Below are 15,190 nucleotides of genomic sequence, written 5' to 3'. Positions count from 1 at the left end.
GAAAGATGTTAGCCAAGTCTTATATTCGACTTAGTCAATCTTTCCATTCCCTAGTCCTGGAAGGGTTACTACAACCTTTAATCCAATCCGTCGTTGAAAGCTAGTCAAGTTGAATTTTCATCCGCCGACCACTTTCCTAACCCCATACCTAGTCTTTCACTAATCATCAACATCCACTACACTCTACAAAACGCACCACATGTACACATCTGGGATCCCGCCACAACACGCCAAAAAGACTGATGCCAAAGGTGCCGTAACGGAATCCGACATTGAAACCTCCAATTTCGGAGATGCCGTTTCGATATATCGTTACACACACCGTTCTTGCGCTGACTCCTGGTACACTCGAACCTCACCTTACGGTTGGAGCTATAATCAAATACGTCATCAATGGCATTCTGAACTCTCAATTTAGACTGGTGCGGAGTACTGCTGGACACACATCCGTGGATAGTTTGTTGGAAGCAATTCTTCGACATGGAAATCAAATACAAATGCAAACAGATGGAAATGCAAATCTTCAGAGATGGTAGAAATAATTATGGACAACACTATGATGCAAGATAAAACTGAACTCACTCAAATAGTGATCAGCAAGGCAATGCAATGCTGAAAGCAGGACGCCGTTAACTCTAAAATCTTGTGAGTTACAGGCGAATTTTGAGTTTTTTAAGTGTATTTTTGAATTAATTTTTTTCGAACGCCACTAAAAGAAAATATTTTATCGAACCAACGCAATGAGTTATGGGCATCTAAAGATTTCATAGTTTTTCACTTAAATTTGCTTATAACTTCAAAATCACAAGAATTACAAACCTGCGATGTTCAGCAAAAATGTGTATCTTCACTTCTTCTGCAACTCTTCTGAAGACCACATTCAAGTACAACTGAAAATAAAAAAGTTGGACAAAATAAATGATTTTTTAGGTCCACCCTAAGTTAAATCTTTCAAAATCAATTTACTTAGCTTAAATGAAGAGTTACATCAAACGTGTCTTCGACAAAGTTGTTCAAAATACAATTTTCTAAAAATTTGCAGAAGAGTGCAGCCACGATTCATCAAACAAAAAAGTTTGAATCAAAATTTCAACTTAAACAAGGGCCACCCTATTCAAATTTTATCCTAAAATATGCAAAACTCAATTACGAATAACTTCTCTGAAGACATCGAACGTCTAAAATCGACGAGAACAGAGAAAACACTTTTTTCCGGCTAAATTGTCGATTCGGTCCATTGTGCAATGGTTTCAATAGACTCCGTTATCCCGTTGGCCGTGACGAAGGAAGATCTGGTGACAATCCACAATCGATGCAATCCAAACAGAAGCAGAAGCAGGTTTTGAGCGAACTCGTGGTAGTATTGAGTATAGAGGTAGGAGTAGGTGAGAAAAATATTTTTATACACTTTTGTAAGATTTTCGAATTTTTATGAAGAGTGTGTAACACTTTTCGATACATGTAGCACAATTTGTGTAGCGTTGTTCCTAGTTCAATTTAAATTTCAAAATATTCTGATAAAACGTTTTCAGGCCTATATAATTCGACAATTGATATTTTAGGGGCATTTGATTCAGAAGTTGTCATTAATAATTATATTTACAAATTATAGTTTAAAATCGTGAGAAATCCTACCATGGAACCGATGTTGGGAACGGACTTCATTAGAAGGAATAACTTATTAGCTGAATATGACGGTGACGCGATAGTTTTTGGAAAGAAGAATGAAGAACATAAGGAAGTTTTGAACACGTTTCCAACTGAAAATAATTTTCGTCCAGATATCTTTGATGTGGAGGTAAGCTCGGGCATTTTCTTGCATACTGATGTGGATCAGATAGATATAGGTAATGCTAGAATTCCTTTTGAATATATTCTTCTTCTTCTTCTTTCTGGCGCTTGCAGAATAGCATTAGTGAAAATTAAAGATAACATGGAGGATGTGTGTAAATTAACCCGTAAAGTGGCAGGACGGACCTTAGTGCACAAAAATGCTTCAATCTCAGTCAATAGTCATCCGAATCCAATTCTTTAAAAAGTTATGGAAAGGGGATTAGTGTACCTACATTTTGGGGGGTGACCCATCCCTCCATACCCCTCCCCGCTTTTGTTTGACTCGAAAAACCTTGGCTCTTTAGTGTTTTTCTATAGCAATTTTACTAAGCATCATGAAAACAAAAATGCCATGCAGATTTTCGTTCTCAAAACTGGTCAAAATGATGAATTCAGACCAACGTAGGCATTTTGGACCATTATGGTCCTCTCGGAAGAGGACACCGGTGAATCCGGATTTATATAGGAGTGTTCATGTGAAAATGGCTGTATCTCAGTCATATACGAATCAAATCGCATTCTGTAGCCAGCATTCGGCAGCAAACCCTTAGGCTTATGTTTTTGATGGCGCTGGAAGTTGATGCATCCCCCCTAGCCCATCCCCCTCGATGTTTAGTTTGAAATTTTTATGATTTTTCATGCAAAACTATAGAAATACCGCAAAGAGGCTGTTTTCAAAGCAGTTTATATCTTCCACATATATCACAATGATGGCAGAATTCCTTCCTGGCTTACAATGACCTGTCTGGCCCTTCTGAAACTGATCTGGACAGCAGTGAGTACGAATTTTTTGGAAGGACTTTTATAGATGGCAAAATATTGGCCATGCGTTAGTCAAGAAAGCATTCGATAGGTGCATCGTAAGTCTACTTTTTGAAGATCGCGATTCAATAGGAAGTATCACATTCGTTGGCGAATCTATGATTTAAAATTAGTTGAGTCCTGATATGTTGAAGAGATTACCAAGAATCCGGTAGAAGCTTTTAGAGTTACTATACGAATTTCTGGAAATTCTTGGAATACGAAATCCTGGGATTTCAGTAGGAATACTTCTTGCATGCATGTAGGTATTCCAGGGTATTCTTTGATTCTGGTAAGAAATATTACAATGAAAAGAAATTTTGGACTTTCGATAGGAGTTAGTTTTAGTGAGAGTTAGGGATTCTAGTGGTTTATGGTGCATGTTCTATATTTTTGAATATTGGATTCCAATTGGTGTTCATAAATCTTGAAGCATGCTTCAAGACACCGGAATGAATTTTGAGATTGCAATGGAAGTTCTAAGTTATCAAAACTTCTTTGTTCTGAAATTGTTGGTATTCTAAGATTTAGGCTAGAATTCCGAAGATTTATAGAGTTTTCTAGGATTCCAGTAAGAATTCTAAAATACCTATGGGAACTCTGAAATTCCAAAACTCCAAAACCCTAAGATATATTGAAGATAATCTACGATTCTGGAAGAAATTATGAGGGGCAGTGTTGAGTTCCGGTTGAAATCCATGATTTCAATGACAATTCCCCTGAGATTTCATGTAAGGTATGCTGGGACTCCAATTGGAATCTGTCTGTACTTCTGGTTGGAGTTCTTAGGCCCTGAAAGCAATTCTGAGATTTCTATGGGTGGGAATTTTTAAATTTTGCAAGGATTTCTGCATATCGTGTAGGAACTCTCAGGATTCTCATATGAAATCTGGGTTTTCGATGAAAGTTTTTAGTAAGAAATCCGGGATTTATAGGAGCCTACAGAAACCGTGCAGGTTTTATGGAAGGTTTTACAAATTTTTGGTGCGAATGCTAGATTTCAATGGGCGATCAAAAATTTTGGCACAAGTTCTGGGCATCTAGTTGAAATATTTGGATTCCTGTAAGAATTCTGCGATTTTGATGGGAGTTCTGGGATTTCAGTAGAAATTGAGAGTTCTGATGTATTAAGATTTAGGAGGTTACTAGAGTTTTAGAAAATTCGTAGATTTCGGTAAGAATTCGGGTGTTTTTGTGGTAATTCTAGAATTCTGAAGATCAACCTGAACATTGGAGAGAACCTTGTGATTCCGGAGAGAATCCTGTCTGGATATTTTGGAAGGAATGATGGAATTTGAAAACACATCTTTTGATTTCTGATGTATTGGTATTTCGATAGAAATTTTTGGATTTCTGTAGGAAATTCCACGATTTCAGTATCATTTCTTACATTTCGGTATAATTTCTTGCAACTTATGGTGGAACTTTTGGGAGTCTTTATTCACTACCAATGAAAGCTCTTGGAATCTGAAAGAAATTTTGAGATGTCAATAGAGATTCTGGGATTCCCGTATGACGTCAAAGGATTCAATTGAACTACACTGAAATTTAGAGTTTTAGTGTGGGTTTTCAAGAATTTCGGGGAGAATACTATAATGTCTATAGAATGATTATGAATTTGAGAAGAATCCTAAGTTTTCAATACGAATTCTCAGATTCCGAAAGCGAAAATGTTAGTTTTATGGTATAGTTTCTGTAAAAATGGCAATCTGGAATTTTTTAGGGTATTTTATTATCCTGATCAGCATCTAGGGATTATGGGGGAATTACTAACATCGCAAGGAGAATTCAGCCATTTCAATAGGAATCCTGGTATTATGGGAGAAATCCTGGGTTTTCAATGTGTGATTTTAATCTTCAATTTCGGTGGAAATAAATGGAAGTTTTATAATGGGTATTGTGACATAAGCTGGAATATTGGAATTCCGATTATAACTGGAATTTGGAAATAATATATATGATGGAATTCAGACAAATAGTGAATATAATATAATATCTGGTGTTGTGGTAGGAATCCTAGGATTTTGATAGTGATAGATAGGGAGAACTATAGTTGTGAGATTTCGATGAGAAGGCGATTGAAACTGCATTGGAAGTTCAGGTTTATATTGTGTGTACAAAAATTTTGGCTAAATTTTCTGAAGAAATTAAAAAAAATGATAATTGTTGTAGGATTTCAATACAGAAATTTAGAGATACAGGGATTCAAGAAAAATCTTGTGGATTGGATTTGTGTATTCCAAACGATAACGATTATTGGAGAATTCAAACGGCATCCGTTTGAGATTTTGGTGGAAATTCTTGGATTCCTGAAGATCTTTTCTAAATTCCAAAATACCAATCGGAATTCCAGAATTTCAACCGTTTCTCCTACTATAGTCATAAGCCAAATTTCATATGACATTCGACATCTTAAAATATACCTGCCAATGCATTCAAAATTCCCACCAAAATGCAAGCGAGTTTCAAGTGTTTTTTTTTCGGAATGCTAGAACTTTTGAGGTATTTCATATTTTTTTTCTTGACTTTTTTTATAAACCCAAGACTTCTTCATATTCCTATTTTATAAATTCGAGTTTTCCATCGGATACCTGCACCATATATTGGAATTCTTGAAATTACACCAAAAAAATCCCTGACAGAATCCAAGAATTTTATCGATATTCAAATATTACAACCGGAAATTTGGGCGTTCAGAATCCTCCCTTGAAAATCTCATTACATCTAAAGAGAACTCAGAGAATGTCTATCCAAATGAAAGGATTTCATCCTCAATCACATAATGCTTATAGGATTTCCTCAATCTCAGAATACCCACTATCTCATCAAAATCTCAGCATTACTTTCAAATTCCAAGAATTCTTCAGAACACTTATCATGTATCAAGAACTTCTATCAGGATTTCCATAAAAATATCACAATTACTTTCGGAATCAAAGATTCTCTGCCAAAATCCCAGTAGTTCAAACCAAAGTATTGGATAGATACATTTTCAAATATGAGAACCAAACATGCAATCGATTTCTCCGAAATTCTAAAATTCCCATTGAAATGCATGGACGTAATAAACAAAATCCAGAATGTCTATACCATTACCAGCACTTTCCCGGAATTCCAGAGCAATGTTCATAAAACCTTACTCCCACTGCAGTTCAACCAAACTCCAAAATCGAAAATCCAGATCCTCAAGATATTAGATTTCTTTTTTTAATTTCCCGAATATTTGGCAAAAAAAAAACATTTGCCAAGGGTGCCTGTTTTTGATGTCTATTTTCTGATAAGTGAAATTCTGATGAAATTCCTATTCCTAGATTTTGTTAGAGGTTATAAGATTTCGGTTGGTGGCCATCTCAAGGTTGAGGAAAGTTTTCTGAGAATCGGGTAGAAGCTCTTAGCAGTCTCGTATGATTTCTGAGATGCCGTAGATTCCGAAACAAATTATCCTTACGTCCCATCAAAATGTTATCTTCGGCAAAGTTGTAGCTGGGAAGTTTTCACATGAGGTGAGTATATTCACTTTTCCATAAAATGTTATGATGAAGAGATAGAGGGCTGAACCCAAAAGATTGGCGTTTTCCATAGTAATCTCCATATTAACTTCAAATGGCGTGTGCACAGTCAAATATCTTCCGAATCACTTCAAATTTTGGGAGGATCATTTTCATCATAATTGACATCGTTTAAGCATAGGAGAGCAAAAACTTCAAAATTTGCATCAGTCTACTACCTAAGCTTAATCCTCGAGACGCCGAATAAAAAAATCAGTTATCAGAAGCCTTCTCTATTTTGTACATCACTATTAAAGTGTGGAATCCAATGAGAAAATACTTCAAAAATTTTTGTAGAAAACCTTAAAATTTGTGAAAAGTTTCATAAGTCAATTTATTGCGAAATTCTTGGAGTAGTACCCAATAGATTTCGTAAAATATTTTTTGATGGATTTGAAAAACTTGTAAAAAAAATAGTGCAAATACATCGAAAAACAACTATATTTTCACGACTTGAATATTTTTAATTATTGGATGGTAAAATATGTTGACACCTTTCAGGTGATAAAATAAAGTTGTTTCAAAACTATGATCATATAACTAATACTTTTTAAACTATTATATTTTAAACGTAGAGATTCTTCATTAAATTTTATTCAAACTTATCACATTGTAATTTTTCAGCTGTCATTCAATTGATTCTAGTGAAAATTGGTAGTTAATAAGCTCATACTATGCTTCAGTCGCAAACGAAAAATCAGATTTATCCTATTGAAAACAGTTGAGAAATGACGGTGGGTGGAAAGTGAGTTGCAGCGTCTTATCTGAGACCTGACTGTAGTTCAAACTACAATGTACGAGATCTTTCAAACTAACTACACACGAATATAGGTTATAACATAAATGTTGTCTAAAAGTTAGAGACTTTTTTTAAACCGCAATTTTAAGGAGGAAGAAGGCAGCTTTCACACATTTGTTGAAAACTGTACCATCAAAAAAATGTGCAACCTGCATGAGCTAATAATGATTGCATTGAAATTTCGGGAAATCCCGGGCAAAACCCTCTACGGAGTACTCCCAGTGATGGACAGGCGAGCGATTTCCTGGAGCAAACTCTGAAGGAATTCAGAGCTTCAGAAATCATTCAAAGGTTTTCAAGCAAAACTCCTGGGAAAATCGCAAGAAAAATAATAATTTCTGGAGGGATCCATGAAGGAATCTCTGTACTGGTTCCTGAAGTAAGCTCTAGACGAATCACCTGAAGAATTCCTGAATCTTTCACATGAGGATTTCGTAAACCTATGGCATAGTCACGTAGTAATATCTGAAGTACAAACATTTACTTTAAAAGGCATGGGGATAATAAAAATGCCTCCAAACCAGTTTCTGGCTTCCTTAGGCTCAAGTTATATAGGGCGCTGATAATTACCAGAATTATATATTTAAGAATCCAAAAACACGATGCTCTGTTAAAGAGTACGGTTCTATTATGTTAATATGAATACTAATTTTATCAATCATTAGGTGTATTTGGGACCCCTACAAACCTTATTCCCTGTACCTACACATATTTAAGTGTGGCGAAAACTGAATTTCTACTGGTATGAGATATTTCACCATGATTTTGGGGCCCTTAAGGTGAAGATGAATCGAGGCCAAATCTCAAATTTTCAAGAGCACAAATCTAGAGAACCAAACATCCGTTCAAGCTGAAAACTTAATCGATTGATCACTAGCTGGTGGTGACCAATCAATTGAGTTTTCAGCTCAAACGGGTGTTCGATTTTCCAGATTTGTGGTCTTGAAAATTTGATGTTTGGTTTCAATTCATCTTCACCTTAAAAACCCAGGGCCCGATGCGGACCACACCCGCCGCAATCCCTTAGCTACGCTACTGGCTGTTGAACGTAAACTTCAATTCCAAAGTAACAACCTTGCACTAACTGTTCCTAGATTTATCGTTCCTGAATAGAAACTGGTTGTTAGACAGACCGTCCTCACTTTACGTACATATATGGTACTGGCTGTCGGAACGGAAGTCATAAAACCTCGAAAACAAATGGTCTGTAAACATCCCGTGAAAATGTCTATACTACTATGCTCAAACATTATTGCTTGTGGAATACGAACTTATACAAATCTTTATCCGGGTCAGACTCACATGATGAGGTGGATAAAATTAGTGATCCTATATAGAGAGATAAGCGGAAGTAAAATGGAATGATTTGGCAACAGACTAGCAGTGCTGATTTTGCTCGGCATCGAGAATAATATTGTAGCACGCTTGCTATAAAGTGTATTTTGTTTCGTTATAGATCTTTGAGCTACATATCAAAACTAATAAACAGCCGAAAAAATCAAAAACTAAAAATCGCATTGACAAAAATTCAAAAAAGTAAAACATTTCATTTTTTTTGCTTCATGCAAAATTACTTTTACCAAAATATTTTCAAGCGGATTACATTACTCCTCAAGAAAAGTTCAAAACAAACACAACGCATGTTCGTTTGGCTCACACTTTGACAGCTCTCGCTGCTCGATTGGCTCACACTTTGACAGAAATGTCAGCTTCCGCGAATCTCTCTTATAAAGGATTTCTAGATAAAATGATCCAGCCGAACAAAAATCATTCACGTACGAGTTCTCGTATTCCATGCTCTCTCAGAATGATCGTGTTGCCAGTAATTTGTTTTTTTTTTTTGTGGTATTTTAGTACTCTAATGTTGCTTTGAAAACTCCAAAAACTTGCCTGTCTTATGTAGTAGATAGGTCTACCGACGGATCACCTGGTGGTTTCTTTACCTCTGATAGTACAGTGAACTCTCCACAACTCGATATTGGAGGGACCTTCGAGTTATGGAGGTTTCGAGTTACAGAAAACAAAAACAGTGCAACTGCGATCCAAGGAATCATCGAGGCAGCCATGGAAACCAACTTTGACTATGATTCTCTAACTCGATATCGAAATACAGAATACACAGCGTAACAAAAATGACATTTTGGCGTGTCTCAAGGATCAAATTGTGTGTCTCTAGTAGATTTGGGGTTGCTGAATCTGGTGCCATTCTCAGAAATGTTCCAGCACGTCACAATTTTTAGCTACAGGTCCCCAAAGTTGTATAAAACACTGGTTTTATTAATGTTTACATGAAATTTAAAGTACAATTTATCATACTTTTTTGTAATCTAATCCACTAAACATGCAAAATAGAACTTGAACTTTCATTTCAGACATAATTTGATTGAAATTTCGCGATTAAATTTCGATTAAATCGATTTTTTCAACATGCTTGCAGTCTCCATACAAAATTCTTCGTTTCTTCTATATGGCAAAATACAACATTTCTCTAAACCATCAAAAAATAACTTTTCCGTATCGAAAGTAATACAAACTTTGATGATAAGTATTGTTATACACATAAAGTTGGAATTCTGTGGGAAATTAAGCCAATATATTACCTTACAAGCTGGTAAACTTGCATGCAAGTTGGCTTAAAATAGTCATTTTTTGCATTTTCAACAGTCAATATCTCAAAAACCAGACGTGCTATGATATTTCTGAAAACGGCAATGGATTCAGCAACCCTTAATTAAGTGAATAGCGGTATTTTGGTGCTGGAGACAAAAACGTGTTCCGCAGTGATATCGAGGGCTCTACCCCATTTGGCATAATGCCATCTGGCATAATGCCGTTTGGCATATTGCCAATTGGCATAATGGCCATTTGGCATAATGGCCATTTGGCATAATGGCCATTTGGCATAACGGCCATTTGCCATAATTTGAAGAATACATTTCCTCAAATTGTTGTCCTCAACTTTTGGCCATGTCCAATCTAGACAACATAATAGAATCATTTTCGATTTTCGACCAGTGCCCTTCAAGTCACACTTGAAGCTGTGAGATTTTATTCACGTAGCTTCATGAAGAAGTTTTATGAGGAGTAAAAATTTGGCACCGTAGAGTGAGCCGGCTTTTATCATTCTTGTTATGCTCTTAGAACGTCTGTCTTTAATTATTTTTAAAGCATTAGCTTGATTTCTGGCCATCGCTTGGGTGCCACGATTTTATATTGATTTTTTTTTGAGGGCACAGAAGTTAAATATGAAGAACATCCAATGTTCCAAAGAAGGAAAATCTCAAGAGAGATTCTTTTCCCTAAATGCTACAACAATCAGTTGATACACGGTTATTAGTTAAGCAGAATAATTCGCCTATTGCTGAACGGCCTTAAATCCCGCCTATTACTGAACAATATGTGTGTTCTTAACGAAATGTTTAACAATTAGCGAGCATTTTATGCATTCAATAATTGGTGAACTGCCCAACTAGAAATTTTACCTTCTTTCAAACATAAGCTGTTCTTTTAGTATGCAGTGTTGTGAATCATAGGCACGTCATGATCGATTTTTAATTACATCGGATGCCTTTGGTACCGTGTTGATTCAAATTTCCCGGACGCTTCAAATTCCGGAAACTCATCTTAACTGAATGAGTACGACTTAGTGGTGAGATCCATGATATGATCACGACTAACCGGATTTCCGATATTACGCGGTTACGCATTGCATGCCAAACGAATATGTTTCTGGAGCAAGCGACACATCCAATGGACTCAATCCCAGACACTGCCCCTAATTCACCCAAAAGTCATTTTTCTTCTACATTATGCATGGAGAATGTAAAGGACGTGGTAATTATGGACTTTAGACGAAAAAGTCGGAATTTAGTCTAAAAACATCACGAAAAGGCCACTGTCCGGCATTCGCAGCTTCCACAGTTCGTTATGACTTGCTAAACTGCAAACTCAAAAGAACAGCTGATGTTTGAAAGAAGGTGAATTTTACTAAGGAGCTGCCCATTAACCCATGGTCATTTTTTTGGAATTTCAGACCGAATTGTTTCCTCCCCTGTGGTTAGTTGTCCACACAAAAATTTTAAAATTTGTATGGACTGTGGTCTTCGGCCAAACCCCCCTTCCGCCCATAAATGACCACATGGTTCATGGACGACCCCTAATCTAAATTAATTACCCCATATGTTATGGGATGCCTCTCCAGCGATATGCTCAACCTCAGATGTGACAAGTAATAATGTTGGTAATATTATTATCATCAGCCTCAAACGCACTATTTGGACGAGCCTATCTTAAAGTATTTCCTCGTACATACATCACATTAACTTCTTTGGACTAAAGATCATTGTCAATATTAGTCCCTTGACTTGTCCTAGACAAACATTTCAAGCACTTTAAGGGGGCAGGATCCGTCATTGATTTCCGAATTTTCAAAAGCAGTTTTTTCGTTCAAAGTCAAGACAATTTACAGGAAAATGTGTTCGCTGTATTCTATTCTCCAACTGATACACAGTGAACACATTTTCATCGAATAATTTTCAGTTTTGAATAGAAAAACTGCTTTGGAAGTTTCGATGATGACGATGATTACAATGACGGAGCGTTGAACGTTAAATGTGAAATGTGTGAGAAAAATATATATATTTTTTTTTAATTATGCCAGATGGCCGTTATGCCAAATGGCTATTATGCCAAATGGCGATTATGCCAAATGACATTATGCCAAACGGCATTATGCCAAACGGCATTATGCCAGATGGCATTATGCCAGATGGCATTATGCCAAATGGGGTAGAGCCGATATCGAGTAAGGGAGAAATGACTGTAGCACCAATATCTGTCGCTTCCATACATCCAGGATCTATGCATATTATTTGATCTATGCAGCGTTGCATCGCGGTTCTGAACATGTCTGGATCCGCATTTATTGCTGCTTCGCTTTCATCGGTGACAATCTCAGGTCACAACCTCAGTTTAGCCGGAAAGAAGATCGCTCGAAGCATTGCAATTGATTCGCACCACCAGTAAACTGGTCACCTTTTTACTCTAGAGGGAGCATCACACGCTCGTGATATCACAACGACTAGCTCTTCATCGTCTAGGTCCAGAGTGTTTTGTTCGTTCCTCAGAGCTTCGTAGTGTTCTGTGAAATTTTCAGATTTCTAGGTGGTTATTTGAAGGGGGTCTAAAGACGATGCAGGTTTATATGGAAATTACTATGGAGAAATTTTGAATAATGTTCCAAACACGTTAGGACTGTAATATAAGCACAAACTTATTATCCCATAGTGAAAACTCATTTTTCAATCTTAGTGAAGGACGTGGCTGAAGAAACAAATCCCCTTTAAGCTAAATTTGTTTGGGATTTTTGTAGATGTTTGCAGGGCTATAATCCCATATGAAGTAAAAAATAGCAAACAAACTCATGAATATATCTTCTCCTATACGTCGAATTAAATTGCTCACTTCAGCAAATTTCTTTATTATGGTGTGAAGAACGAGTTCTTACTGTGGGATGATAAATTAATACATATTTTTTTTTTATCTTTATCAACGAGATTTTTAGCCCTGGGCTAGTTCATCTCGGGACCAACGGCTTTACTTCCCTTCCGAAGGAAGACGTCACTGAAATTTTAAGTGACTTTCTCGGGGATGGGATTCGATCCCAGGTCCTCGGCGTGAGAGGCGTGTGTTCTAACCACTACACCAGGTCCGTCCCCTATTAATACTTACATTCAAGTATTAACGTATTTGGAACATTTTTCAAAATTTCTCCATAGTAGTTTCCATATAAACCTACATTGTCTTTGGGCCACCTTTAAGTCACCAAATAGAAAGTTGAAAATTTCACAGAAAACTATTTTTATAGCAAGGATTGTAAGAAAAATATTGGAGATTGGATTTTCAAACTTTTTTAAATTTTGAACAGCCCTAGTGTAGACCTCACTTATTATATTTTCCAAGAGATTACTGGTAATGTTGGTAGATCGGAAGCCCTTAACGCAATGCAGTTTTTCAAAAATCCTAGTCAACTGATGAACTCAAAAAATGTTCAATTATATTTATTTGAGTTCGCATGGGTAAGAACCTATTTAATAAACCTCCGAGAGACCTGATAGGATTAAACTATTGAACACATTTCAGTGTGAACCATTGTTGTTAACGTTCAACGCTTCGTCATCGTAATCATCGTCATCATCGAAACTTCAAAAGCAGTTTTTCCGTTCAAAACTAAAGATTGTTCAATGAAAATGTGTTCACTGTGTTCGGTTGGAGAATAGAATACAGTGAACACATTGTTTGGTAAATTTTCTTAATTTCGAACGAAAAAACTGTTTTTGAAAATTTCGAAGTCAATGACGGATCCTGCCCCCTTAACGCTAGAGAGGTCACTTGTTACGCATCTGATCTTCATGTCCTGGATGAGCTTAGATAGGTGATGAACACAACACATAATAGAAAACAGGTGTTAAATGGTGTTTGATTATGAATTGTTATAATAAATTGAAATTACGTAAATATAAGCTACATAAATGGAGGCTTCAGTGTACTGAGCTGTGTTGTTTAACATTTTCCTTTCCTTGCCTCTTATCTTACAGCACTTCGAGGCGGAATCCTCCAGCGATACTCCTTTGGAAGCGCCGCCGCCGCGTTCGTCCTGACGATGATGAAGATGATGATGATGATGCTGGGGAGCAGGCTGTAATATATACGACCAAAGCGAACAACTCCGTGAAACGTGGTTCACCTCACGATGCCAATTCCGGTGCCATGTTAGAGAAATTGGGCGGCGACGGCGAAGAGTTGTACAGAGGAAACCGGAAGAAGCAGAGCAACTAGCGCGGAAAGGGTTTTGGTTTCGGAACCACGCGGGATTTTTCTTTCGTTTTTATCGCATGTGTGGATGTGCGCGCCTTGGTGCTCTTTCCGTTCGTCGTCGTAACATACGTTAACTAGATAAGGGATAAGACCAGTGCAAGAGAAAGAGAGGGAGAGACAGCCAAACTCGATTAAACTTTTGCGGCTTTTCGGATTCTTTTTTTTTTTGATCGGGACATGGAAAAACGGAATAAAACAAAAGAAATTATGTGCGGGCACTGACTGGATCTTCTCCCGACGGATGGGGCTGTGAAGGGGTAATGGGATTTACTACCCTTGGGAAGATTTCGAATGGAGTGTTCCGTTAAAGCCGCTTGAAGTATGTGATAAAATGACATACGTTAGGCGACGGTTGAAGGAACTTTGGGTAAGGGGCGGGGGTAAGCTCGAAATTAGAATGGTAACGAAGTTGTTCACGTTACGGATCAAGAGGATTACATGTACGTTGATGACAGAAGGTAAAATCGGGCAGACGCACGTGTACGAGATATAAGGAAGAAGGCTGAGTGGAGCTGATGGAAGGTGATTTCATTCGTTTCTCGAAGTGTTTCGGTTATGCTCTGAATCAATAATTGAATTTAAGTACCGTTTTGATTCATATTACGGACACTTAAGGCCTCAGTGAAGTATAACTCAGCTTGGACCATACAAAATAAATCATTCTGTATGATTTTTTAGCGTTATCGAGCATCAGAAGCCCTTTGATTTCGGATGGTGGGTAAAGAATACGCGTCCGCAACTTGAATAATTTTAAATAAATCAAAACGTGTGGCCTTTTCATGATTCTTATTCCGGACGCTCCCTCGCTTTTGCCTCATATTCCGGACGCTTTGATTCGAATTACGGACAGCTCATGATAATCATTAATGGAACAGTCAAATCATCAATTGAAATCGTTCAACCACTTAAGAGACGTCTAAGGTAGATGGGCATTATAAATTTGCAATGATATTTATGGAAATAACCTAATAAAACGAGCCTCGAAAATGAGAACTTTTGGACGGTGAAAATTGAAACATTTCGTGTGAAATGTTTCCCATACAAACGAGAGTGTCCGGAATTTGAAGCTGTCCGTAATATGAATCAAAACGGTACTTAAGGTTACGTTTTGACAAAACTAATTGGTAATCAAAGAGAAGACCAGTGGGTATAGGACTCTTCATCTGACAATCCGTTTTCCTTAGTACTATGAATAGCAGCAGAAATTGCCTAGGAACCTGCCTGTAGCATAACCCTGCTCAAAAATAAAATCTGAGATTTACAATTTAGATAAGACTCCCAACGGGATCTAGGAATGAATCTCCAATGAGGCCGGATTTAAGCTTTCAATAAG

At 37.0% G+C, this 15,190-nt stretch overlaps 1 protein-coding gene across 1 annotated transcript in view; it reads left to right on the top strand.

The window, feature by feature from the left end:
* The window catches only part of LOC5574031, a 35,221-nt gene extending 20,726 nt beyond the window's left edge, over positions 1-14,495 (top strand). Inside the window, exon 5 of the mRNA XM_021850812.1 lies at positions 13,578-14,495. Coding sequence (XP_021706504.1) covers positions 13,578-13,684 — 107 coding nt within the window. The 3' untranslated portion in view covers positions 13,685-14,495. The remainder of the gene's footprint in view (positions 1-13,577) is intronic.
* Positions 14,496-15,190: the final 695 nt, after the last annotated feature.

The sequence above is a fragment of the Aedes aegypti genome, chromosome 3 (genome assembly GCF_002204515.2).
Source record: "Aedes aegypti strain LVP_AGWG chromosome 3, AaegL5.0 Primary Assembly, whole genome shotgun sequence".
Taxonomy (NCBI): domain Eukaryota; kingdom Metazoa; phylum Arthropoda; class Insecta; order Diptera; family Culicidae; genus Aedes; species Aedes aegypti.
The sequence above is the reverse complement of the archived record's forward strand: the minus strand, read 5'-3'. Positions and strand labels throughout refer to the sequence as shown.